Source organism: Ambystoma mexicanum, chromosome 2p, assembly GCF_040938575.1.
Source record: "Ambystoma mexicanum isolate Mex_15411 chromosome 2p, UKY_AmexF1_1, whole genome shotgun sequence".
Classification (NCBI taxonomy): domain Eukaryota; kingdom Metazoa; phylum Chordata; class Amphibia; order Caudata; family Ambystomatidae; genus Ambystoma; species Ambystoma mexicanum.
This window is the reverse complement of record NC_090923.1, coordinates 25,363,592-25,390,279: the sequence shown is the minus strand read 5'-3', so window position 1 is coordinate 25,390,279 and position 26,688 is coordinate 25,363,592. Positions and strand designations below refer to the sequence as shown.

At 47.7% G+C, this 26,688-nt stretch overlaps 1 protein-coding gene across 10 annotated transcripts in view; it reads right to left on the bottom strand.

Annotated features, from left to right (window-relative positions):
* The window catches only part of PBRM1 (polybromo 1), a 1,258,882-nt gene that overhangs the window by 223,317 nt on the left and 1,008,877 nt on the right, over positions 1–26,688 (bottom strand). For 6 of the 10 annotated variants that reach the window (XM_069643176.1, XM_069643177.1, XM_069643179.1 and 3 more), the window contains one exon: positions 15,464–15,665. In XM_069643176.1, the coding sequence (XP_069499277.1) occupies positions 15,464–15,665 (202 nt within the window). Of the gene's footprint in view, positions 1–15,463; positions 15,666–16,222; positions 16,409–26,688 lie in introns of all 10 variants that reach the window. The other 4 variants (XM_069643172.1, XM_069643175.1, XM_069643173.1 and 1 more) reach the window with 1 other exon arrangement.

Below are 26,688 nucleotides of genomic sequence, written 5' to 3'. Positions count from 1 at the left end.
GGTGCGGCTTGCTACGGGAATGCAAATGCTTTTCTGTGGTGTCTGTCCTCCTCCTCAGATGTAGGGCTCTCAGTGTTGCGGCCTGACAACCTAACAGTTGATTGTGCTGTAGACTTCGAAGGAGGCCGGCAAAGTGATAAATTTTGCGGACTGTTCCTTGACGGCCTTCAGGTTCATCTGTTAACAGGAACCGCACTACTCAACGTTATGTTCCTTCCTGAGACACCGCACGCAAATACTGTGTGGTTCTGTGATGAACTGTCAGATCCAATCTTGAGTTTTCCTGCAGGAGTGATGCTAGCCCACCAGACCCTCTAAGTCTGCCCACCTAACAGTCTCTCAGCAGATAAAACTACCAAGCTGGCAAACCCAAGGGGAAAGGGGAATTGGAGAACAAAACAGACAGATCTTCACGGAACTGCACTGATGCCCTCTGGTACTGGATTGCTTGATTGCTCGCCTCAGTGCCTGTGAAATCTAGGAGGAACAATAACATATATGTTGATATTTATGTGAAAAATATGAATACCTTTTCTTTAAATATTTTTGCTTTCTTTTTCCTGAAATACCTGTTGCCTATGCTTTAGTGCCGATAGGCTTTCTTTTCTTTTCAAAAGATGTCGAGCAGAAACTTCTGTAGAACTTGAATAACCTTTTTATGTCAGCTGATATGTAATACTCTTAACTGAATTGCTTTTGACTAAAAACTAAACTTATAGTACTTCAAAAGTCCGTGCACACGTCTTTTGAGTTGCGTGCACACAATACGAAGACTGCTGTTTTGAATGGAATCCGCAGATGCCTTTGAAGCTTCACTTCAGAATTCACGAACCGCGCTTACAACTGTTGCTCGATTTCTTGACTTAAGAACCGCGCATCCATCCGACGCTTGCTGAGATGTCAACGAGCCGCGCTTACAACCGCCGCTCGATTTCTTGACTGAAGAACCACGCATCCATCCGACGCTTGCTGAGATGTCAACGAGCCGCGCACAGCCTCCGAAAATGAAAAGACGTGTACGCGACGGCACGTAATGAAAGTAAGGTTCTTTACTCTAACCTTACAATAACGATGAATGCGAGACCAAGATACGCTCGCGCACGGAACTACTAACTAATTTAGAAACACAAATACAACCCGAGCTTAACTGTATTTGTAAATGGAAAAAATATATATTTATATATGTTTCCGCGCAAGTGTTAGTAGATAAAACGTACGCAAGTAAAAACTGTATGAACACAAAAAATATATATTCGCAACATGCATAGATAATGGAATCAGTTCTAAAAATGGAAAGTTCAGTTTTTTTTTTCAGATTCGCTTTAACAAATGTCTCTCTTAAAAGATAATAGGCAATTGAAAACCTCACTCTATTTCAGAAGTCTCAAAAAATGAATCACTTAGCTTGCTTCATCTGCACTTCACTGCTCTTTGGAAAGTCTTGAATTTAATGTCTTTTCTTCTGAAAAAACCTTCGGAAATCTTTTAAGTACTTCTGGAAAAGGCTAACTATAAATATTTTAACATATACTCTAGAGCTAAGTAGACTGCGACCTGTCACTAAGATAGCAAAAATGAAAGGCAGTTTAGAACCTTGAGCAGCATTCCAAACTACCTCATAATCTATTTACACCAATCACTGCTGCAGAAAAGACTCTCCATCTTGCTTTGGGGAAATAAGCGATTCCTGAATGTACATTAAGGATTTTTTGTACAAGTTCCATTTCTATTTCAAACATAACCCAAACTTCACACTATTAAGTAAAACTACACTCAAAAGTTTTGTGGCTAAATGATGTTTTCCTAAGTGTGAGCAATTGAAAACTATGAAAATTATCTTGGAATGATAACAGTATGTCTTTTGAGGTTGTGAACCTTTGAAACCCTAGAAATGTACCATAGAATCCTGACATGAACATCTTCGAGCCACAGTCTTGACAGCGCTTGAAACCGAGTCCGACATATGAGCGTCGATTGAAAGAATGTTCTCATTGAAGAGAATCGCGTTCCGCAACAGCGTGCACAACTGCTATACGGGGGCATGGTGACACAATATATGTACTGCTGACGTCACGTTCGGAGTCGAGGAGTGGTGCGACGGGGTAAAGATGGAATCAACAGTTGACGTCAAGCCACATTACGCCCACTGTTGAGTTTCCGAGCAGCTGACGCTGAAAGGAATATCTATCAGATGAGAATTCTAGGGGAGAATGTAATCCATTGAAGCATTAGTAGCACAAACTTAACAAGTCATCAAGGACATTTTAGGAGTAAATATCACATTACAATAGACAGATGAGGTGTGCACAAGATAACCAGAAATCTAGTTTACACCAAGTTGTCATTGGAAGAGCCTCATCTTTGTTTCTTTCCAAAACAAAAGCACATTTTGGAGCAGTCCTTATTGCCACCAGAATGGAGTTCCAGACTACCCAGGTGCTGGCAAACTGTGGTGTATATATGTTTGATAGTGATTTTACTTACAAGCACTGTTTAGATCTTTACTGATTGCCTGTGTCTAATAAATTGTATATATATTGCTGTACTCACCTGTAACTTAACACAGTTTGCCCTGGTTAACTGTACTTCACAGCAAGATTGCCCACTCCGGAGTTCAAGACTAACTGGCGTGACAAGGTCTGGGTCATCACCATGTCAAATAAGGAGGGTGGGGTGAGACCGTTCCCAACGAAGGGCAGTAGGCTCACTAAGAAAAGCTAGAACCAGCCATCCCCACAGATATGGAAAGTGGGAGTTTCGCAGTACAACCTCCTACTCCATACCCCCTCTGAGCCACACATGTTGGCAATGGTACCACTATCTCCCAATGCCTCCCAATACAGTTTCTGGCCATTGTTCTTTTTTTCCCGTTTCAGGACTGCAGCTCCCTGAATCCACCTGACAGCCTCCCAGAACACCCAGACCGAATACAACCAAGATAAGAACAGAAATACTGCAACGAAGACTCAATTGGAGCCTCAGCACATCACAACATCGACCCACATCTCAGAGAAGCACAGAGCTAACCCGAATAGAAGGCAAACAGCTTTCAGACCCACAGCACGCCACAGAAACTTGTAAACAGTCTTAGGCTGTCAGCAAAACTGTGCTGGAAAAGAGGGAAGGGCATAACGCAGCGTTATGGTGGATTTCCAAAATCATCCCTGGTGGAAGGATTTTGGGAGATAACCCTATATTGGTGAACAAGGAAGACACAGAGGTAAGCCTTAATCTCTGGAAGGGTGGGAGAGTGGTCTAGGGCTATAATGAGTCCACAAAGAGCTACACACGTAATTCAAGTTCGATAGTACTATATACAAATACATTAGGCTTTTAGTGTATAAACTAAGCATACAAAAATCACAGTTAAATATTGTCACACAAAATATATACACCCTTAGGAGAAATAGAATGAAATATTGAATCAATTAGTTTAATTAGATCCAGAAAAGGATCTTTAACCCAGGTTCTATCACAAACGGTCAGCCCGGAGAGACTTTAGGGTCAGGACTTTACACCCAGTGTAACCCTGAGGGAGACAGGGGGTGGGACGCCGGAGACAGAAAAAGGTATGCTACCGCCCCGCTTTCCCCCCTCCCCTATAGTTCAGAGCGCAGAACCCTAGACAAACCGGGCCCCAGCGCCAGAGGACCCTATAACCTCCTATGATGGAACCAAGCCACAGAGCACAGGGGCCCAGTGATTTTAGGATCTGCAAAAGTGGTCACTGAGTGGTCCCATCCCCCCGCCCCCAACCTCCTACAGTTGAATTGGCGTAACATTCTTGCCATACCTCTCTCCCTTGCTGGACAGTGATCAGTGGAGTTCTGGTCAAGGATCCTTACAATGGCTTCCCCTAAGGAGGTTGGACTCGGAGAGGGGAATAACTTTCTCAATTGTTCTGTTACTTTTAAACACTTAGTAACTGACTGTTGGCTTTGCCAACTCTTGTCCAAACTCTTAAAAATACTTCTATCCTTGAAAAGCATTGGGAACTTTAACTTTAGGGCACTATGCCCAGTCTTTTGTAGTCAGGCAAGGACCTTTTATGGTGTAGTGCCTTGTCTTATAAGGAACACGTTACTTACCTGTAACTGTTGTTCTCCAGCATTGGTCTGGCATGGATTCACATGCTCATGAATATTCCCCGTCATCAGGCTGGGAATCCTCGGTAAAGAAAAAATCAGATCAGTTTCACTTCGGAACTGTCTCTCTTACAACCAATCACTGGCCTCTGGGTCACACTGCCCCCAGACATTGACTGTCCTCTACCTAAGCCCCTCCTCTGACAGCCATCTTCAGCTTTGGTAGCTCAAAGTGGCAGTAGGACCAAGAGAAAAGCAGATGAGGAGGCGGGAGGGTTCGCATGTGAATCCATGACAGACCCATGCTGGAGAACAACAGTTACAAGTAAGTAACTTGTTCCTTCTCCAGCATGGGGTCTGGCATGGATTCACATGCTCATGAATAAAGAATACATAGCAGTACACACATGCACAACCACGGGAGGTGGCAAGACTCAACATTAAGCATCTCAACATTAAGCTTCTCTTCCCTCATCACCAGGCTCAACTTCAAGCGAACAGGTTGTGCATGCACTGCATGGCCGACTCTGGACTCCTCCCTGGAATACCTGTCGACGCAGTAGAACTTTGTGAAGGTGTGCTTCGACCTCCATGTAACAGCCCTGCAGATGTCAAGCAGGGGTACACCAGACAGGAACGCCGTAGTTGCAGAGATCGCTCTGGTCGAGTGGGCTCTCGGACAGCCAGGGAACGGTCGGTTCGCCAACCAGTGACAATGGATGATGCAGCCTGAGAGCCACCTGGAAATGAAAGCCTTGGAGAAAGGCCTTCCCATGGTTCACAGGGCCAAAGTTCACAAAAAGTTGCGACGTCTTCCGGGGACTCTTCATGCAGTCCACATAGAACTTAAGCGCTCGAGCCACATCCAGCGAGTGCAAAGTCCTCTCAGCCAGCGACAAAAGCATCGGGAAGAATAAAGGTAACACCAAGAGCTTGTTTAGATGAAAGTCCGACGGCACCTGGGGCATGAAGGAGGGGTGCGTCCGCAGCACCACCCTCGTCTCGTGGAATGTCAAATAAGGTGGTTTACAAGAGAGGGCCTGGATCTCTCCCACTCGTCGTGCAGAGGTGATGGCCACAAGAAAAGCTGTTTGACGACAAAAACTTCAGTGGAGCCAAGCTGGAATGGGGGAACCATAAGCCTAGAGCGAAATAGTCCTTTGACAAACTCCTTGACCAAACGATGCAACCATAAGGATCATCGTCCAGGAGATCTGGTGTAGCGGGAAATAGCCGTCAGATGAACCTTGATGGAAGCATGGGCCAGTCCTGCCTTGGCCAACGACAAGTACGGAAGCCCCGACGGAGCAGTGACTCGTAGAGGGTCGTTCTTCTGGGTACGGCAACAAACGGCGAACCTCTTCCACTTGTGCCCATAGCATTTGAGAGTAGATGAAGCTCCGGCCTTGGTGAGCACCTCCTTACAATCCACAGGGAGGTCGTAGCCCCCAAACACTAGTGCTGCAGGAGCCAGGCCTTCAGGTTCAGTGGTCCTGGTTCGCGGTGCAGAATCGCGCCTCCTTCCCTCGTGAGAAGATCTGCGACCGCCGGAAGCTTGACCGGAGGTGACGCTGACATGTCCATAAGGTCCGGGCCCCATATCTGTCTGAGCCACGCCGGTGCGACGAGGATCATCCGGCACCATGACCATCTGAGTTGATTGACTAGTCAAAGAAGCAACGGAGGGAACGCATACAGAAACAGGCTGTCCCAGGGGAAAGAGAATGCGTCCCCTATGCTCCCCGGCTGGGGAAACCTGCTGGCGAAACTCTGGCACTTGGTGTTCGTCACCGTCGCAAACAGATCGATCTGGGGATTGCCCCATCTGCGGAACAGGTGATCCACTTGGCCCTGCCGAAGTTCCCACACGTGGCAAGAGCGTTGCTCCCTGCTGAGACAGTCAGCAATGGTGTTCTTCACTCCTGCTAGATGAAACGGGATGAGGAACATCCCCTGGGCTACGGCCCAGTGCCAAAGGTTTTGCGCCTCTTTGGAGAGCACCGGGGATCTAGTACCCCCCTGCTTCCGGATGTAGAACATCGTGGTGGTGTTGTCCGTGAAGACCCGTACCACCTTGCCCTTGATGGACGGAAGGAAGAACTTGAGGGCCCAAAACACTGCCTGCAGCTCCAAAACATTGATGTGCAACGACGTCTCCTCCGGTTGCCACAGGCCTCTTGCATGAAGACTTCTGGAGTGCACAACCCCATCCTTCCAGGGAGGCGTCCGTCGTGACTGTTTGCTGATGAGGTGGCGTCTGACAGATGTGCGCGCACTCCCCAACATCGTATCGCTCGACAGAAACTCTCGTAAAGAGTGATCGTGTCCTCGAAGCTCCCTGCCACTTGTATCCAGCGGGTGCATCCGTAGCGTGCAGAGCCGAATGAAGTATATGCATGACAATATCATGCCGAGTAGGGACTTGGTGGGCCTCACCCTTACGACCTTCATGGCCAACAGCAGTATGGCCGCGATCCTCTCTTCCGACGGAGACACCAGGCATGACACTTTGTTGAATAGGGCACGCAGAAACAGTGCGTCCTCCCATGGGGACAAGCAGGACTTTGCAAAGTTTATTGAGAACCCCATGTCCGTCAGGAGTTGGACCGTTTGTCGTGTGGACGACGGCGATGTCCTTTGAGTTCGCCCGGATGAGCCAGTCGTCCTGGTACGGGTACACGTGAATCCCTCGTAGACACAGCTTTGCCTGCGGCGCCTACTTCAACCCGAAGGGAAGGGCCTTGAACTGGTAATGTCCTTGAACCACGAAGCTTAGGTACTTGCAGTGTCCCTTGTGTATGGGGATGTGAAAATGGGCATCGCCAAGTCCAGCGATGATAAAAAATCCCCCTCTTCCAGCTGTCCAAGCACGTGCTGAAGAGTCACCATCCGAAACTTTTGGGACTTGATGTATTTGTTCAGAGGTCCAGAATGGGTCTCCAACCGCCAGTCTTCTTTCTAACGAGGAAATTTACACTCCGGAGCCCCTGCGCCTCTTTGGGACGAGCTCGATCTTCCCCCTTTCTTAACATGGCCCGTACCTCCTGAGGGACGTGGTTTTCCTGACGAGCCACTGGTGGTATCAGTGGACACTTCCATTGGAACTCTAGGGGGTGTGTCCGTGGGCGAGAGCGTCCAGCACCCAATGGTCGGTGGAGATAGTCTTCCACACGCTGATGAAGTTAGTCAGCCGGCCTCCCACTGGGGTGCATGAGTGGGGGCCCGACTCTACAGCCGGTTCAATCTTGTTTCGAAGTCGAAGTGCCGCCTTGGGGGCACTGACGACGACATCCGGCTCCAGACTTGGTGCGGCCCCTGTAGGTCTCCTGGGCCGATGAGCGTGAGGGCTGACGGTAGGACGAGGAAGCTCCTCCGAATCCTTTAGAGGAACTTTGGGATTTCCCCCCAGAAGTCCGAAAGGACGGCCTTCGTCGTTGCAGCGTGCCTAAGGCACGAGCCTTCTCAGTGTCCGTTTTGATGGCCTGGAGAGACTCGTCCACAAATTAGTGGCCCTCAGGCAGCCTTGCAGACGAAGGCAAACGCTGTTGCCCCCATTTGGCGGAATCCCATAGCTGCAATGTCCGTGACCACTGTATTGGCATGGTCCAAAGCCACCTCGTCTTCCCTGAGAATCTCCAACGCTTCAGCCCTTTTGTCGTTGGGAAGGAAGTCCAGGAGGGGGGCCATCTTGAACCAAAGTTCCCTGTCATAACGTGCCACGATGGTGAGGGCGTTAGCGGCCTTGATGGTCATCGCCGCCAACGTGATCACTGTTCGCCCCATTGCATCCAACTTCTTCCCCTCACCGTCCAAGGGGGAGGAGGCCGCCGACGAGGATGAGCCCGAAGACTTCTTTTTGGCCGCGGCCGAAACCACAGAGTCTGGAGACGGCTGGCATCGTAAGCACTTGGGCGCAGAGTCAGGAAGTCTGTATTTCTGTATTTCTTCTCGTAGCGATCCCTCTTCCCCGGAGCCGACGAAGGGTTCTTCTTGAGGGACAACCCCTCGTCCCAAATGTCATCCAATAACTGGATCGACAGCACAGTCTTCCTCTTCGCCTCCCGGCGCTGGTAAAGGAAACCCTGTCTTCTCCTCCGGGACGAGCTGGAATAGCTCTGAAGCCTGGAGATCATGGCGTGGAACGAGCCAATCCCCGTCGACGGTGACGATCTGGCCGGCAGAGAGAGAACCCCCGGGCCGCTGTCGTCCGGTGCCAGTGCTCGTAGGTCGCCGTGTCCGGTTCTGTGTCATCCCTCGGGGGGTTTGGGGGGTGGTTAAGGGAGGCAAGGGGTGAAAAGGTGGAGGGTGTGAACTCTCCTCTTGGGTGGTGGTTCCTCCGATGGCCTTGACGGCAGGGCCGCAGGCGCAAGGGACATCCTTGTTCGGATTTCCGAGCACAGGGTATGCAGAGCCGTCAGAATGTCCACTGAGATATCCCCAGGAGGCTACTGGGGTGGAAGCGACCCGTTCCATCGTCACAGACATGTTGCTCCTCGTCGGTCTCCTCGTCGCCATGGTCACCTTTGTCGTCGCCCCGTAGGGCCTACTTTCGACGCATCTCCCCTCCTGGAGGACCGGGAGGTTGGTGAGCTCTTCCTCTGAGGAAATGTCTGTGCCCTGGAGGACTACCGTGCCCTCAGGTACCCCCCCGCCCCGCTTCTCTGCGACCAAGGGAGACTGTATCGGTGAAATGATTGGCATCAACTTCTCCTTTCGATGGGCTGGAAGGACTCCCCCCTCCTGGCTGGCAGGGATATTCTCGCCTGCGGGCCTGTGCCTTGTGAATCCGCCCCGGCGGACTTCGCGAGGGACGCTGCTACTACTTCGATGGAAGTGTGGGCCTTCGTCTGTTGCACCTGGGCCTTCGCAGTACTGGCCGAGCCTACGGCCTTCACCTTAGGGGGAGGGTCAGAGCCCCGCTCCCCTTTGGCCTTCTCCGTCTGGCCGGGCTAGGTCTTCTCCTAAAGCTTACCCGGATGGTCCGATTCTTCTTTGAGAAACTTGAGCGTTGGATCGTGGTTGAAGGTGCTGAAGACGCTGAACTTGCCCTGGCCGCCGAGGAGCCCGTCACAACGGTGCTCACGGAGGCGGTGGACTTGCAGTGCTTAGCCTTATGTTGGGCCCCCGTGGGAGGGGCGCCCTCAAAGGTCTTAGAAGACGGCTCAGCTTTCCTCTTCTGGGCAGGGGAGGCATGCTGCCGGGACTCATCCAGAGCAGGGGCCTTGGCCTACAGCCACTTGTTGAGGCGCTTGGGTCGGTCGGCCCGCGTGCACGGCACCATCTCCCGACAAGCCACGCAGTCGTCCTCCACATGCGTCTGGTCCGAATGCAGGCAGTAGAGGTACCAGTAATGTCCATCATCGAGAAGACGTTCCGTAGGTTGCAGCCGGGGCAAACCTTGAAGAGAGGCGCCGAGTCCTCCTCCTCCTCCGCCATGACACGCGGTGTAGTCCTAGGGGGAAGCTTCTGGAATCCTCCAAGAAGAAACTCAACGAAAATCCGCACTTGAGGGGCGTTGAAGAATTTGAAACGGGTCCCCCTTAATCGGATGGTTGAACGGTGGAGCTTGAGGCTGAAAATCGCAAAATGCAGTAAAAGCTTGAGAGCTATAGCACGAGGACTCCCAACACTCGAACATGCAGTAAAAAAATCTGAAGATGGCTGCAAGAGGAGGGGCTTAGGTAGAGGGCAGTCTTTGGCTGGGGGCAGTATGACCCAGAGGCCAGTGATTGGTTGCTAGGAGAAAGACAGTTTAGAAGTGAAACTGAAACTGATTTTTTCTTTACCAAGGATCCCCAGCCTGACGACGGGGAATATTCATGAGCATGTGAATCCATGCCAGACCCCTGCTGGAGAAGGCTGTTTATCATGTGTTTAACTCCTTCCTCTACTATATATTAGTTCTTGTATTTGCTACCATACAGTTGCTAAGATTGTTTATTGTGACAGGGCCGTTGATCCATCCCTGTGAGGGGTGGGAGGGAGCCCGACCCAAACAACCATGGGTGCCAGAGAATGAGTGGACAGGACTCCCCCCCCCCCCCCATCATCGCCTTACCTGCCAGGACATTGTACCGTCCTGGCGTTGCGCCGATATCCTCACAAGAAAAACCACCGACCAGCAAATGTGAATAGCCAGCGCACCAAGAGAAACTCCCTACTACAGCAAAACTGCGTAGAAACCGGGGCGGACCTTAAAGCCCTTATGTAACATCCCAAGCGCTTCCATGTCATAACCTTTGAAAGCAAGGGACGCCATTTGTAGTGCAAGTGGCCAATCCAGAGAGGGGGAGCGATAAATAAGAGGGAGCTTGGGGGTTGTTTGGTGTGGGCTGCCGTTGGGGGGAGGACCGGCGGCAGAGGACACCGTCAAAAGAGGTCAGAGGAGGCGAGAGCGACTGGAGTGCAGAGGCTATTGTTAAGGAGGAGGTCTGTGGAGTGTTTGTGTGAGAGAGTGAGTAGTAGAGGTTTGTGTGAGAGTTTGAGTAGTAGAGGTAGAGTAGGAGTAGTAGTTGAGTAATGGTAGCTGGCAGTAGGTAGGTGGTAGTGGGTAGTAGAGGGGGTGTGCAGGACACCATATCCCTGGGTGTCCATGGGGATCTGACCAGGGGCTAGTGAGAAGTGAGCAAGACATGATATCCCTGGAGGTCCGGTGAGAGGAAGACAGTGGTAGCAGAGAGGTAGTGGTAGTAGCATAATAAGAACAGTAGCAAAGGTACAGCGGGAAGAGTGACAGTGAGTAGGAGTAGATATTGGTGTAGATGGAAGTTATAACTAGAGAACCAGTTAGAGGCGGGGAAAGCAGAGTGAGAGAATAGAGAGAAAGAATAATGGAAGAAGGATAGTTGGAGACAGAAGAATTTGCAAGAATAGGAGTCGGAGAGGAGGTAAGATTGACGGGTGGAGGTGGAAAGATGGAGTAAGAGATTGGAGGGACAGTAACGTGGTGGCAGGAGAACAGCTTAAGAGATAAGTATAGCGAAGGGTCAGGTACGAGAGTGTAAAAGGCGTGAGCATGACATTGGGCAAAAGGAAGCACTGTTCCCTACTCCCTGAGTACTAACCGATGACAGGAGAGGGAAAGTTAGAAGTTCCCAAGGGAGTCAGGTAGCTATTGTCTCAGGGCAAACACCTAAAGTGTAGCGAGAAGAAAGACAGCTAGGTGTTACCGCTCAGAGTTACTAGCCACTCACATAGGTACGTATGGGCTAGGAGGTGGGAACAAAGCCCGCAAAGTCAAGAGAGGAAAGGGCCAGTCCTAGTGCCAAATATCCCCCAAGTCCATTAGACCCCGAGAACCGGGAGAATCCGCCATTCTGACCATCAAAATATTGAAATAAAGACCCCTGACTCTAGGAGTCAGTTTAGTTATTGGTGGTGGGCCACCCCGCGACATTAACTTATTCTAAAGCAAAGTGCTAGTGCTCTTTAGCCTGAGAACCCCAAAAGTGAATGTGTAAAGAATAGTAATGTTTAGTATAATACTTAACTGGGGTTTTTAATTGCAAAGAGGTTGTCCAAGGCCTCAATAAATAACAATTTTTATAAATTCTGCCTAATGTGTATTATCAAGACTGCTCTGTGTGTGCTTAATTGAACTCTTCACCACTTTCACACCTCCTAAGTCTTAGCCTTGCTAGTCAGTCACACTGTCCAAATTGAGTTTTTTAATGTCGGGATGGTGTAAGGCCTAACTTGCCCTAGACCTAAGGTAGGAATTTCTCCTGTCTAAAGAAAACTAAGGGAAGTACATGTCTGTAAGTCCAAATCAAAAGTGTGTCTATGTCAAAATCTATGCTTGCCCTCACATCTAGACAAACATGGTATCAGGTTTCTTCTTAACCAAAAGTAAAGTTTCAGCTACTCTCAGCTTAAGCCCTTCTTCTTGGGCTTTCCATTTCAGGCTCAATACAGTTTCAATAGCGGTTTGTCTCATCAATGTTCTACCAGGCCTTGAGGTTCCCTTCGCCAAGATCCATATGCTATAGTTCACACAAAATGAAGATCTTGAGGTTCCCTTTCCCAAGGCAACACTTCTAAGTTCCTTCGATTCTCAGGATTCTCTTCCCCAAGATTTCAATGTAGCGCTTTTTCTTATATCACTTGCTCAATGTTCAATATCAGAACACAGCAGGTTCACAGTTCAGTGACTTACTCACAGTGTCCGTTGCTGTTCATCATTTGGGGCTCCCTGGTCTGGGTGCAGACCACATGGTCTACCCATCAAAGGTCACGCAACCAGGAACCCTATGCTTCTGCTTGGCTTGATTCAGGCGTTCTGTGATCTTCACAGTAGAGAGCTCTTTGTTCTAGGTGCAGTTATCAGACTACACGGCCCACCCATTACAGGTCAGCAACCATACGTCTCCCCCTTAGGTTTGTTTAGCCCCTCACAGGTTTGTTTGCTTTGGGCTCTCCACACTTGGCTTTCTTTTTGGTTCGCGCAACCCTTTTCTGCATCAATCATTGCTTTGCTGTCCCTCCATAAATCCTCCTCACATTTGAAGTTCAAATACTTAGGTGTTTGTTCAATTTGCCACTTGCTTTAGTTCTGTTCACAATGTTGCTGATATACAAGGTTTAGCTTCCAAATGTTCGTTTGGTATTCAATATCACTTGTTCATAAACAAACTGAAGTTTCCATTCAGTTCACCATTCAATATTGTTCGCATTCACTTATGTTTACGCACCGTTACTTGCCCACAGTCCCATGGGAGTGCTCTGGTCTTCCCGTGTCCTATGACACTCACTGGCTCGTGTATCCACAGCGGCGCGGCTCCTGCTGCTCATGCTCACCTCTTCCGAAGTCAGGAAGCAGACCACATATGCGCTGCTCACTCGCTAGGCACGTTACTCGCAAAAAATGTGGACCACGTTCTCTCTGCTTTCAGCTCTTTTCTGCAGCTCTGTCTGCCTGCCTTCCACATTGAAGGCTCCCAGTCCAAGGGACACCACCGAACCCGTTCTGCCCCAGTACTGCAGGTCTTCCGGGATCGTTACCGGTCTTTATAGCTCCTAGTCTCGCTCCAACCCGACGGTTCTCCTTCTTCCCGCATATTGTTGCCTTTCCTTCCATTATACACATGTGCCCGATTAAGGGGCCTCAGGTGTGTGTTATTGAATTGATTGGTCTGGTTATAATGAGCCCAATCAATAGGATATGCCTGACCTTCAGTACTGCATGTTCTTACATCTCTCTTCTTCCTCTTAGTATTAGAGTGCTGTTTGTAATAGGAAGTGTGCATTGCTCCTAGTTGCCTCTTCCTCTTCTCAGTACTTGGTGATCATTTAAAGGGAAAGATAGGGCATGAGTGGACATAGCCCATGAAGGCTGTGGGAAGGGAAGGCAAGTCTATTTTAGGGAAGGGGTGATACCATGTCTCGCCATCCAGCACTCTCTCCTCAACCCCCAAGGACCATCCACCCAGGTGATCCTCCCTTACTTGTCCACCCACAGGGTCGGGATACAAAAGCGATAGCCCTTCCATGACCACTGAAGCAAAACATCCCTGGGGAGTGGCTATGAGAGTGCCTTCTAGTTTCTCACTGTGGCCTCTCAGAATCCGATTGTGAAAATCCAGCTTTAAAGTGAGAAATACTAGGGGGTGCGAGAGAATGATAAGAGGAGCCTGGGTAATAGGAACACAGCTATTCCAAATGTACATTTGATGTACCACTGAATAGGATTCTAGTTAGTGGTAAGATGATAGGTCTGTCGGGTTTAGGGACGTCTGGGGTAGGGAGGGAAAAGCCCACTAGTATATGTTTTGTAGAGACGTGCGTGTGGAGTAATGGTACCTCTAGGTTAGCCTGCTATCCCTTCTTGTCATTTAACACTGATCGAGCTGCCACACTACCTATCTTTAAGAGAGGTCTGGCTTTCTTTTTGGTTGGGAGCTCTTGTCCAAACGTAGGGCTGGTGGTTGTGCAGCACTTCAAAGAGGGTTAAATAAAGAGAAAGGTGCCTGGACTTTGAAAACTCTTCGAGTGACTCCTTAAGGGGCTGACCTGAATAGTGATAATTTCCCAGGTCCCCCTCGGATCACTAAAATGTTATCCCAAAATGTGGATGTTTGTGCAATGACCCCCTGATTTACTTCACATTTGTAAATCTGGTAAATTCTTGTACCACACTCCTGCCTATGTAGGTACAGTTTATCATTACTTGTGATACCATTTATTAATTGGGCCTTAGGGGTCTGGGAAGTGTAAGACTAAATGTAGCCATCATTTTCGAAGCCCCCTGTGCTTTGCTGGCTTGTGTGGAAATCTTGATCCTCCCTCTGGGAGCGATGGTAGCGTTATGTGTGCATTTGTAATGTCTATATCACTATGTGTTTGACACTAAGAAGAAACTGGGGACTATTTTCTGACTGGGATTCTGGGTCCGGAAATCATCACGGTATGTATTTCTTGCTTAGGGGGTTCCTTCTAGTCCCATCCCTTAATCCTGCATATTGTAACTAGCCCCAAGTAGTGGCAACACGTATAGTTTGTGGGGCGGATGGGGGAATAGGTTTCCTCTGGCCATTACTGTTCTTATACATACACTGTGTTCGTATTATGTGTAAGCCAAATTACTTATTTGAGCTGATAAACATTATGTGTGTGATTTTACTATTAAAGTGTGCACTTTTCCTCGGGATGACCATTGGCAATAAAGTCTGACTGCTCTGCTACAGCCCCCATTAGAGAGTCGATTCTTTCCTTTTGGACTGTTTCAGCTTAGGTTATATGGTTCCTCAGATTCCACTGGAGGGTTGTCAAATGTCCCCAACAAGGAGACCTATATCCAATCATTGTTCATGTGTGATATGAATTGTTTTCAGCATGCTCTCTTTTAGCAGGCGTGGCAGTGAGTAGGTGCTTTCTAGTGCTTTGAGCACTCAGACCACCTTAGCTCTCTTCTCTACAGAGATGCAGGGTGATTTGGTGAGCGCTCTGCAAGTGCGAGGTGTAATCATCTTGTGGTGCTTTACCTCACAAGCCCCCTCATTCTGCTGCTGTTTACTTGTTCTATGCTCCTTGGCCTATGCTCTAGTTTTTGAGTTTTCTTTCCCTGTGCCCTGTACACACAACAGATTCCAGTCGGCTTACATACTCTAGTCTGGATCTTCTGTCAGTCCGGTCCGCAGGTATTGACCAGTCTTATTACACTATCCTGCCCACTGCCTTACTTATCTGCTGGTATGGACCTTAGTCTTGTATATGCTAAACTATCACTGTTGCAGAATGACTGTGTTAAAGCCCTATGTAGAGGCCTTTTTCACCCAGTTTCACCCTGTGAATCAGGTCAGGTGGACATACCAGGATATCTTAAGACTATGGCAGAAAGGATATGCACACATGGGACTGGATATACACATATCATAACGTACCTTCATAATCTGCTTTCTTAATCGCCTCTAGGTTCCGCCACTCTGTGCCCACCAGCCGACTGAGTTCACCAAAGGAGTAGTCCGGGTGCTGTGCTTTGATCACGGCCCTCATCTCACTGCTGAACAGAATATAGCCGCTCATATTTATCTTCCGCTTAGCGCCGTCCTTCTTCAGGCTGCTTTTCGAGGACTTCGGAGTGGACTGCAAAGTCAAAAACAGTTGAGAGCATAACTTGCTTTTGTGCCAAGTAGATGGCCCAGATAACCGGTCAGTCTAAAGGAGCCGATTAAGCACTTAGGACTGAAATTAAAAGAAACAGGTAGCTGAGAGTCGCATGAACTGAAAGTCTAACACATTTGTTCTTGAACACAAAACACATGCACTGGATGCCAATTTTGTGAAGCTGAAGCTTTAACCTTTATAAGAAATGAATAATCCATGGGTGGTAGAGGCAGGTGTATCACATTAGGACCTGCCGGGCTTCAGCTAGGATGTCATTAGGGACTGGTACATAAGTTTTACTCAGTATTTTAGTCCTAAATGCAAAGGTTTAAGTGTGCTGGTAACGCATGCGAAAGAACTGGGGAGACCAGCAGGCACTTTCCTAACAGGGCAACGCCCATAATCCACGGAGTCTGCTTGTGTACACACCACTGGACTACAAAGCAGCAATACCACAAAAACCCCTTCCACCCGTCGTACCAAATACCCTCCGACCAGTTACATACTAGTTTTCTGGCCCTGTTTTCCGAAATTACCTTTCCGTTGTCTACGGACTGTTTGGGTAATTTTGGTCTTCTTTCCGCCGTCTTGCCAGGGTCCTCATCTTGACTTTGACTGCCAGTGGGCGTTTCTGGGGGGTGCCTGACCGATGACGTCAGGACGCTGGCACTTCGGGGAGAGGTGCTCGGGAGTGCGGCGCCCTGATTTAGTGTTTTCAAACACTAATTATAAATGATTAAAAAACAAGGTTTTCTTTTTTTAAAATTGGTTTTGCATTTGACCAGACAAACTTCAGTGGGTTTTGGGGAAGTGACGGAAATATGAGTCAGGTGAGAAAAGCTGGAGGTCAGCAGAGCTACGTGGTATTGCTGCTTGACAAGGGACCCCAAACACCTCCCCCTCCCAAGTCTAGCAATGCTTCAGATCCCACTTACCCCATGCAACCATAACCAGTGCAGGACTACCACCAAACCACCTGCTACAAAATGTGTTAGACTTTTCAAGGGACATTGTTTTACATTGTGCAATATTTTCAGATCACTTTTTACCTGAGAACTTGCATGGATGGCACCTGGTCTGCACCCTCAATTTGTAGCAAAAGGTTTAGAGGTCACAAATCTCTAAACCGCCTTAATCTCATATGGTTAATGTATCTAAAGTGGCTCACAGGGCATGCAGTGCCGAGGTTCCACCATGGGAATGAAATATTCACTTTATTGAGATAGCCCCCCAGGTTGAGTCCAAAAAGGCAAGGTAGGGTGCATATTGCTTGTAAGAAGGACCTTTCTGGACTGTGCTGTGCGCTGTAAAGCAGAATGTTAACGTTTCCATAAAAGAGAAAATGCTGCAATACTTGAAGTAGCAATGATAGAACATTCTGTATAGAATAGAGGGCCTCCCTATTTCACAAACAACAGAACTTCAAATGATAAACATTGGAAGAACAATAGCTCTCTAAGCAATCAACTTGTTTTTGTTCTAACAAAGCTTTTCAATGAATCCAATGTTTAAGAATGTGCGCCCATGTGTAGGGGTGCCCAGCCTACACATTTAAGATAGGCCTTCATGCAGCCTCGCCTACATTAGGATCTGATGCTACCAGGTGCCACCCTGCCAAATCCAGCGGCCCAGAACATACTTATCAAGAGGACTGTGCTCTGGTAATGAACAAATAGGGAAGAGAAGAGTATTAACAGTGGTCGGAATTCAGGGGTCAAGAAATGGATGTTAAACAGCAAAGACATGGCAGACATTTCACTCTTGAGCGTATTTGATTTTCTACAGAAAGGTACAATGAAACATTCTAAAATAATCCTATAAACACACAAGGCAGAATACAATTATGGTGGTAAAGTGGTAACCAAGCATGTATACAATTTAGATGTACAGTAATCTCTCTATATATAAAGCAGAACATCTGTTAGTTTGTTTCTTATACAATTCCAGAACATTCCACCAATCTGTACCAAATGTTGCATAGTTACCTGTTAGGACCCTCCAGACATTACTGGCCACACGCCATTTGGACACCCCACTGCTTTTCCTGGATTTCAGCCCTTCACACATGATGGTTGCCTGGAATCGGCAAAACATCCATGTGGTCGTAGAAGAACCGGACAAAGCTCATTTTAAGAGTCTCGACGAGAGGTAGAAAATGGGTACCTCGAAAACCACGTTCCAGGGCCATAGGATGCACTGTTTCTGAGATATTTGCACCACAACACACTGCACTAGTTTGAAGCGGCATGTGGGAGTAGAGCACAGAAGGTCCTAGTATGCTGCAGCACGCAAACTCTCGCCTCCCCTCCACGTCTGCTCCGGGCTAGGTCAGCCATCCTCACACGCCCATTCTCAGTGCAGTTTACATCAGAGTGCAAAGCACATCAAACGATAAGCGACTCAGAAAAAATCCTAAAGGATTATTAAATTTCAACAATTGAGAGTGTTGTCATGTCTGTCTACAGAACCCATGCGGAGTACGGGTACCTTTTGCTAGTATGATATAAACACCCATTGTGTTCTTAGAAAGCACATAAGGTCATAGGTAATGCATTGCACCAGGAAAGAATATACTATAAACGGTGCAGATATCAAGACTCTACAAGTCCAGCAAGCACATATTAAAACCAGGGGGATTTGGGGAGCAAATGGGGTATATATCAAGGACAAAGGTTTCTGAATGTCTGGGCATATAGAAAATAGTGAGACTGAGGAAGGGCAAGAGAGAATGCATCATCCAATGGAGTTGTTCTTATAGGATCTGTCTTGGCAAAAGAAAAGATCTTGAGCGTGGTAAAGGGAAGGCATGCTCGAGGAGCAACATATTTAGAGCTGGATACGCTCGTGTATCAGAAAAGAGACCAACTTGTCAACATTAGAGGCGAAATAAATACAAAGAATTTAGACCCAGAACAGAATACAGTGAGCCTTACACCAGAATCATCTGGCAGGTATTCTGAAATAATCTCTCTGGTCGTACCCTGGCAGATAATGAACGGTCAAAACTTCAAAATGGACTGTCATTTTCAACTTCAAATAAGGTCAATAGCACAGATTAAATGGTACAAAATGAGCTAGACAAAGATCTCTCAAGCACAGACATGATCGTATCAAAATACACTATTCAATATATCACAGATCTACATGTCTTGCACAGTGATGGGGGATTGACCCACTATTATAAGATGAGATGGTATTCTGCATTCTGATTTTACTCTATATTGCACTCCAATCTGAAGATTGCAAACTACAATACCCAGAAACCTTGGTAGTTCTTGCACCGTTTATATTTGCAAATCATGCGCAAGAGTGCCAGCGCGAGAACTCCACGCGGTCGGTGAAGGGCAGGGAAGGAGGTACGTCTCTACTCGTCCCACATACCGTTGTGTTTTAAAAATATGAAAAACAATAAACATGGGCATTTTGGAGGTTCTGGAAGCTATCAACGCCGCAAGAGCTAGGTTGGACACATAGCTATCCACCTGCTTTGCAAGATGAATCTAGCATATTGAGCTCACGCATAGCTGATACGCTCCCAACTACGGCGCGCATTGCCAATACTACTACTATCACGACTGTACCATATATGCCACCCACCTCCCACACTGTATGAGGTTAGCTTTTAAGGCCCATAATGTGTTTGAGGGGAGAGGTAGAGAAGGTGAATCTCAGGCGATGCTAGCCTCCGGAGGAGGGCAGAGCCACACAGTTACACAGCAATCAACTGGGTACAACTGTGAATGTACCACAAGCATGGTGTTAAGGGAGGAGTACACACTGGACACACCTGATATAATACTGGTGGGAAAGCCTCTCAATCCACCTGTATATTGAAAATGATGCTGCTTAATACCAGGTCGCTCATTAAGCATGCCTTGGAAGTAGCTACACATATTCAAGAGCGTAACAGACATATGCACACTCACGGAAACGTGAAGCCATGAGGCAGCTGGCCCCTCTTTAGGACTGGCCATACCAGAAAGGTATAGCATTCTGCAGCAGGATAGACGAGAGGGCGGGGGGAGGCTGGAGGGAATCACTGCTTTTCAAATCAGACTTAAAAATCTGAGAGGTCAAGGTTGAAGACATCCCAGGTTCTGAACTGATACTGGTGTAAATGGGTATTAATTCGGAAATGACCCTCAACCTACTATTGATATACAGAGCACCCGCAGCAGGGCTCAATTTTCCTGATCAGTTAAGCGATTGTTTATTACCTTTGCTTAAACCTAACACAAAAATGTTAATATCAGTTGAATTTAACCTTTGACTAGGTAGTGACCTGGATGCCACGGTGGGGACACTGGAGGGCGCAATAAACACTTTAGGATTTCGACAATCGGTCAGAACCCCCACGCATGTAAAGGGGCACTTTGGATTGGGCGGCCTCCAATAACATGAATATTTCAGAACTCGAAATCCTGCCATGCCCCTGGTTGGATCATTCATGTATATATTTTCAGATGATTCATTAATGCTTCACAAGTAAAACAAGTGATGACAAGGTCTTGATGTTAGTAAGACATTGTAAGAAATTAACATCAGAAACCTAAAACCCTGGCCTACCACCCTGGCTTCAGAGATCCTCAAATCCGAGAACATTGAAAGAGAGGACCAGTGCGTTTCTTGAGTCCTTTAAGGAAATCTCAGAAGCACTGGTGCCTTTGAAGAAAAAACATTGCTATGAGGGACAAAAGGGTAACAATTGGCTCGATTCTGAGCTTCTAGAGCTCAAAGATAAAAAAAATACTGATATGCTTGGAGGGAAAGCAGGGCTACTGTGGTTTGGAAACAAAGAAGCAGCGAGGAGTTATAAAACCGCGATTCTGCAGGCCAAAAAAGAGTTGTTTAATGATACAATCATAAATTCAAGTACAGAAACGCAAGGAACTACTTAAAATCCTAAGAGAACAAGAATCTCTGAGCAGTCCAAATAAGGAATCCCTGCTGAAAGATGAGGTATGGTGTGCCTCCATCCAGGCAGCCATGATGGACAAGCTATGGACAATTAAAAAAGGTATTGAGGCATAAATACGCATAACAAACAAAGAGCCAGAGAATGTTGAGACATCAATTAAACCTGGCGCTCAGCAGGTTTTAGATTTTTCACCTATCTCTGAAATAGAGCTGTCTAGGGTCATCATGCAGCTAAAAGCCACTAGATGTAAGGGGGACCCCTGCTCCTCTAAAATTATTAAAGAGTGCTACTCACACACAATATGTCATCCCAATAACAGGGTCACATAGCACAGACAAAAGCAACATCAATAAGGCCTATGACACCTTCCAAACTTGGATGGTACTGAATGGCCTAGCTCTTAATGACAAAATGAAACTCATGGTGGCGGTAACAGAAAATAAGTTAGCCAAGTTTAGGTCCGATGTTTAATAGTTTTATTATTGCTAATTGCAAGACTGAGTTAAAGAAGAACGTTAAAACACTAGGTATAATTCTTGATCGGAACTTCAATATGAAAGCTCAGGTGAGCAACCTACTATCCACATCAACTTACTAAATTAAGCTGCTTGCTCACCTTTGCCCGCTCATATCACAAAAGAATGTAGAGACCATAGCTAGAGCCATACTGCGCTCAAATATCGATTATTGCTGTAGCCTCCATATCGGCACCACACAAGCGGAGATCAATCGTTTACAGGTGATCCAGAATGATGCAGTCAGGGTAGTCAAGGGCCTAAAGTGGAGAGACCATGTGTCTGAGGCCAGGCAGAGGTTGCACTGGCTCACAGTTAAAGCAAGAGTGCAATTTAGAAACATCACCCACAAATGTGTCATGGGTCAAATGCCAGTCTATCTGAGGGAATCTGTAGTGGAGAAACAGAGTCCGAGGTCTCTTAGATCCAATAACACCAAACAATTGAGAACAATACGATGCAAAACCAGCAAAGCTCTTAAGGGAGCTTTTAGGATAGCAGCTCCTATTGAATAGAATACTCTTGCACCGGATCTAAGAGAAGTCAAGTCTACTGACATCTTTAAAAAGAAATTGAAAACTCTTCAATTCTTTTCTTCTATTCTGCTAATTTTGCCGCCAAGTAACAGGTTCTATCTTGCTCCACTTTGAGTGTGAATATAATCATCCACTCTTGTTTATGTTTTACTGCCTTTCTGTTGTGTTTGCGTCCTTAAGCTTTCAGGTACCTGGAGCGTGGTATATATAGAAAGTAAAGTAAGGGTCGTCCTCCACCATGCCCTGTACAATATTCGGCAACATGAATACAGATACATTAGTGACAATAAAGAACACGTGTGGCCTTCACAATCTAATACCGTAACCCTGGTGCATCAACCTTGGATCCCCCAGGGATCCCAAATCTGGGCAAATGTATGTGGACCGCCAAGGTTCCTTTGTATACGCTCCTCTAGTGCCATACAATAATCGAGATATGGCTACCACTTGGCAATCCTAGGTGAGTCCCCAGCTCCCCACAGTTTGGCAATGTTCTCCTTGTTCACCACCAGTGTTCCAGAGACCTGCCTCTGCGCCACGAGTCAACATTTTTGTATTTTTGGGTGTTAGGGAGAATTCTCATTTCTGTGCTAATTCCCTTCAACCTTAGAGACCCACACGTCTTTTGCTGGAGTTTAGGACTTTTCATTTTTACATGGAGTGGGTGAGACCTTGTTGCTCACTCTCTCACATGTTTTGATCTGATTTGGATTACGCGTTTCCTCTGTTTCTGGAGTCTGACAAACTCCATAGTCATCTACTTTTTGTATGGTGACACACAGCACCTTCAGTGAAGTGTCAATGGGATATACTTTAGATTTCTCATACGGTTTAAATACCTTTTCTTGTGTCAACTACTGTTCTCAAGAACAGTAAAGTGAAATTGACTTTACTTACCTTTACTCTTTGTAGGTCCAGCACACCCCATCTTATGGGGAGTGCTGGGGGAGGGGGTTTACCTAGTAGCCCCTTATCCTACATTCTCATGTGACATTTTTATGTTACCCTCACTACTTTAAATGGCTGGTGGCAGTGGTTTAATTTTCCTAGCAGTGTGCTTTTCTACCTCAGACTGAATCCTCAGCTGCAGTATAGCACCAATGGACGACCATTTTGACAAAATTGCCCCGGTCATCTTTTTTCACCATTTTCTGTTTGTGAGGTTGTTCTTGGGTTTTACTCTGTGTGTCGAGGCAGAGTTGAGCGCTTTGTTCGCTTTGCCTTTGGCGGCCTTCAGCCCTTCAGCCACCTCTAGCTCCAGTGTGTCTGGAAAGGCAGGATGTGAGTCAGGTTCCCGAAACTCCCTTGTCCTTTGTCTCTAGGAATGCCTGAATGCAACCACTCCCGATTGGCTGGCTAGCTGTCCTTTCAGGACAGCCACCCTGCTGTGTGAATGACAGCCTAGGATGTGCATGAATGGGAGAAACCAGCTTAAAAGGTGAGGGTTTTTCTTCTGCAGTCCATGTAGCTGAACTGGGAATGACACCAGGGTACTCGGGGGCAGCATTTATTTCTGGGGATCTAGGCTGGGCCGGAGTCTGGGGCTGGCCTTTGTTCTTCAAGGCCTCTGCCAAGGAACCTTCCTCCTAGGGGACGGAATGTCATTCCCTATGAGTAGGTGGAGACTTGTCTTTATTAGTCTTATCTTTATGATTGGGGGCTCTTGGAGTAGTGTTTTTTTGGGGTTTTCAATATTAGTAGGCTTTCAGGGACGTGTTTTTTCACTAGGTGTGAAACTAGCATTTTTGGAGCTTACAGCAGTCTTCGACGTGTGATGTCGACTTTCGACCATGTGGAGGACCGCCACCTCGTCTACCGACGTTAGGCGCTTGGTCATTGTTTTGGGGACGGGGTCTTGTTTGTCCTTATACTTGTGGGGCCTGTCATGGGGTGATCAGGACCTTGAGTGCCCAAAGGACAGGGATTCCGTAGTGTGCGGGTGTTTAGTCGACTATGTTTATGTTTAATAATTTATAATGCGCACCAAGGTACCCAAAGGCGGATGGGCGCAGAACAGAAAAGACAAAACAACATGAAAACAAACACACACAGGATGCAGACCAAGACACCATGGCAGATGGTGAGCATCAAAGGCTTGATAAGAAGGAAACGTTTAGGAGGCTACATAAAAGAACAGTTCCAGAGCACAGATGTATATCAAATAAGTTACACCTAGATGACCCTCTGGGGAGATATTTACATAGACTAAGGAACATGGGTAAGGTACTAGACCCACAGCCCACCAAGACGCAATCACCATTAGAGTGCGAACACCAGTCTTTGAGATCAACTCTGCAAAGAATCTTTAAGTCAGATAATCTGACCACGCCCGGCCCTGTCCTTTGTTTTAACCAAGCTAGGACCTTATATCGCAAAGCTTCCCCGGACCTTCCGCCTTACGGATGTTGGTGATGACACTGTTTCTATGGTCCATAACAAAGTCATGCGTACAAGTGTCAGCTACTTTAGGCATTTGACACTTTCTAATACTCAAATTCAGCGAGGATCCCAACTTGTCGAAGGCATACATCGATGTGGGTTGATTAGACACTTTTGGATCCAAGTTCTGAGCGGATACCCGGGATGAAGGAGGTGGTTCCGGTGCAGAGCAGATTATATCCGTATTAGCGATTTCAGTCCTTTTACTGACGGCTAAAATGGGATTGCTAGGCACCATAAGCTCCCTAATGGGGTGGTCAGTTTGCGATGCTTGCTCGATCGACTCACTTGGAAAATTAACTTGACAGGACTTGTCCCATTTAAGTGACTGAGTCCCACCAATCAGACTAGGGGGTTCATTAGTTTGTAGGGTAGTATCTTTCGGGCGCGTAATTCCGCCACCCAATCATTTAAGGAATCCACCAATAGACCCAGATCAAAAGGAGTGGACATAGGAGTAACTCTTTGGCTATGCTGGCCATAAGGCCTGGCCATTGAGCAAGAACTGATTGTTCTGAGTGACAGCGATTAGGAGTAACTCCCTCTTGTAAGGTAACATTAGATGGCATAAAAGGAGTCATATTAATCCCTGTATATTCCTCAGACCCTTCCAAGGCTAGGGAAATGGCAGGAATAGGACCCATAATGTCGAAGTTATCATTTCCTAGCATACCCTTCCTGCCTCCCCTTACTGCAGAAAGGGGAGGCAGGAAGGCATTCTCATTTTCATGAATTGGGCATTTAGGAGGAGAGGCATCAAGCTCAGCTTTATGCAGTTCCGGCTCAAAAGGGTCACCATGCAGTCTCCATTTGCTACGGGAACTGCGTGTCAGGGCCTCTAAAACATGGTCTCTGATCGGTGAAGCAGCAGAGGTCACTGATCCTGCTGGTCCCACTTCCACCAGTCTTGCAAGGGACTTGTCACGTGGGCCAGGAGTATCAAATTAATACTCCTGGTCCCTTGATCGTAGCCCATGGACTCCTCCCTTTCTACTGGTAGCCATGGCTATGTCAGAGAACCTTCAGTTACAGTTAAAAGGGAGGACACTGATCGTGACTGGAGGTTAATGGTGGTCACTAAACACAAGATTCGTGATAGAAAGACGTGGCTGTCACAGCTGTATCCACAGAGGGGAGGGGGTTGGATACACATCGTGGAAGAGGGCGCTTACCGCGAAGATCAGCACTCGGCCGTGAGAGCCGCGAGAACCGTGCCACTCAGGAACTCATTGTTATGGGGCAACGAGAGGCAACTAAGGAGCCCAAGGGGCAGGGATGCTCCGGTGTCCGCACCCCCATCTCGGCTGAGGAAACCGAAGCCTGCAAAGACCGCTGGACTGTGGGTCGCAGAAGCTGCGAGGGAGCTGCAGCTGACAAGCCAGCGAGGCAAAGCTGGTTAGAGGAAAGGACCCGAGCGTCAAGCTGCACGGAAACGAAAGCGTTACCGCCGCCTCCGACACATCACCTGTGTCGATTCCTTGCCCTGGGATGTGTGTTTAGTGACTGGGGTCGTGGTAGTGCTTTTGCCGCCCGGTGCCGTCCCTGTAACAGTGCCGCCTGCCTGTCTCTTGGGGTCGGGGGGCTGCACTTGGGAACCCAACGGCTCCCTGTCGCCTTCGCTGTCTGTAAAGACCGCAACACTGCCATCACTGGAGGCTCCATCCATGGCGGCCTCGGCCTACATGGCGTAATGGGCACAGCGTTTGGTTCTACGGTCTCAGAGAGTTTAAGATTTGAAGAGTTTGCAGACTCGACAATGCCCCTCGTCGTGGTCACGCGATAGGCACAGGTTACACACCCGGTGCTCGTCAATCCACGGGAATTCTTTATTGCACGTGGGGCAAAATTTAAATGGAGTGTTTTCCATATTTCTGAAGGCACCCAGGCGAGAAAGGGAATGTAGGGGAGAAAGCATTCTACAATGACCGCCCCCCACTCTCCCTACTGTTGGGGCCCAAGCCCGGTGCGGCCTTCCAAGGCCGAAAGGGGCCGGCCCGTCTGGAATTCGTCCGACGGTTGTCTTTTCCCACTGCGTCGATGAATTAGTCGAAGTCGGTTCGGAAAAGGACAGAGAGTATACTAGACTTAATTTGCTCACGATGGCAGTAAAAAACATATGAGGGACTTCGACACATAAAAGGACCATGGGTACAGTGGACGTCACACTAGCCATTGTATTACTGGCACACCCTGTTGACGTCCCTTTCGAAAAACTAATACTCTGCCGCTTCCACTAAATGTCGGCCTATGCATAGCATGTGATCTAAGCACATTCCCCAAGCCTCAAGAAGAACAAGTTACTTTCTTACCTGGTAACGTTCTTTCGATGGGATGGTCTGACGACGTATTCCATATCTATGACCGGAAATGTCCACAGCTGTGCTGCTTCGGAAAATCTTTGACGTCTGCGTCCTGCGTCGATGACGTTGATGACGTTGATGCGCCGTCCCCGAGGACCTCCTCCGACGGCCGACGTCACCCGATGTGATAAGTAGGACGCACAACGCCCATAGCCTCAGTTATAGTTTTTTCCCAGACGTGTGCCACCAGTTTTCTGCCAGTCAGACACACAAGGCCTTGCGGAGCGCAAGCTG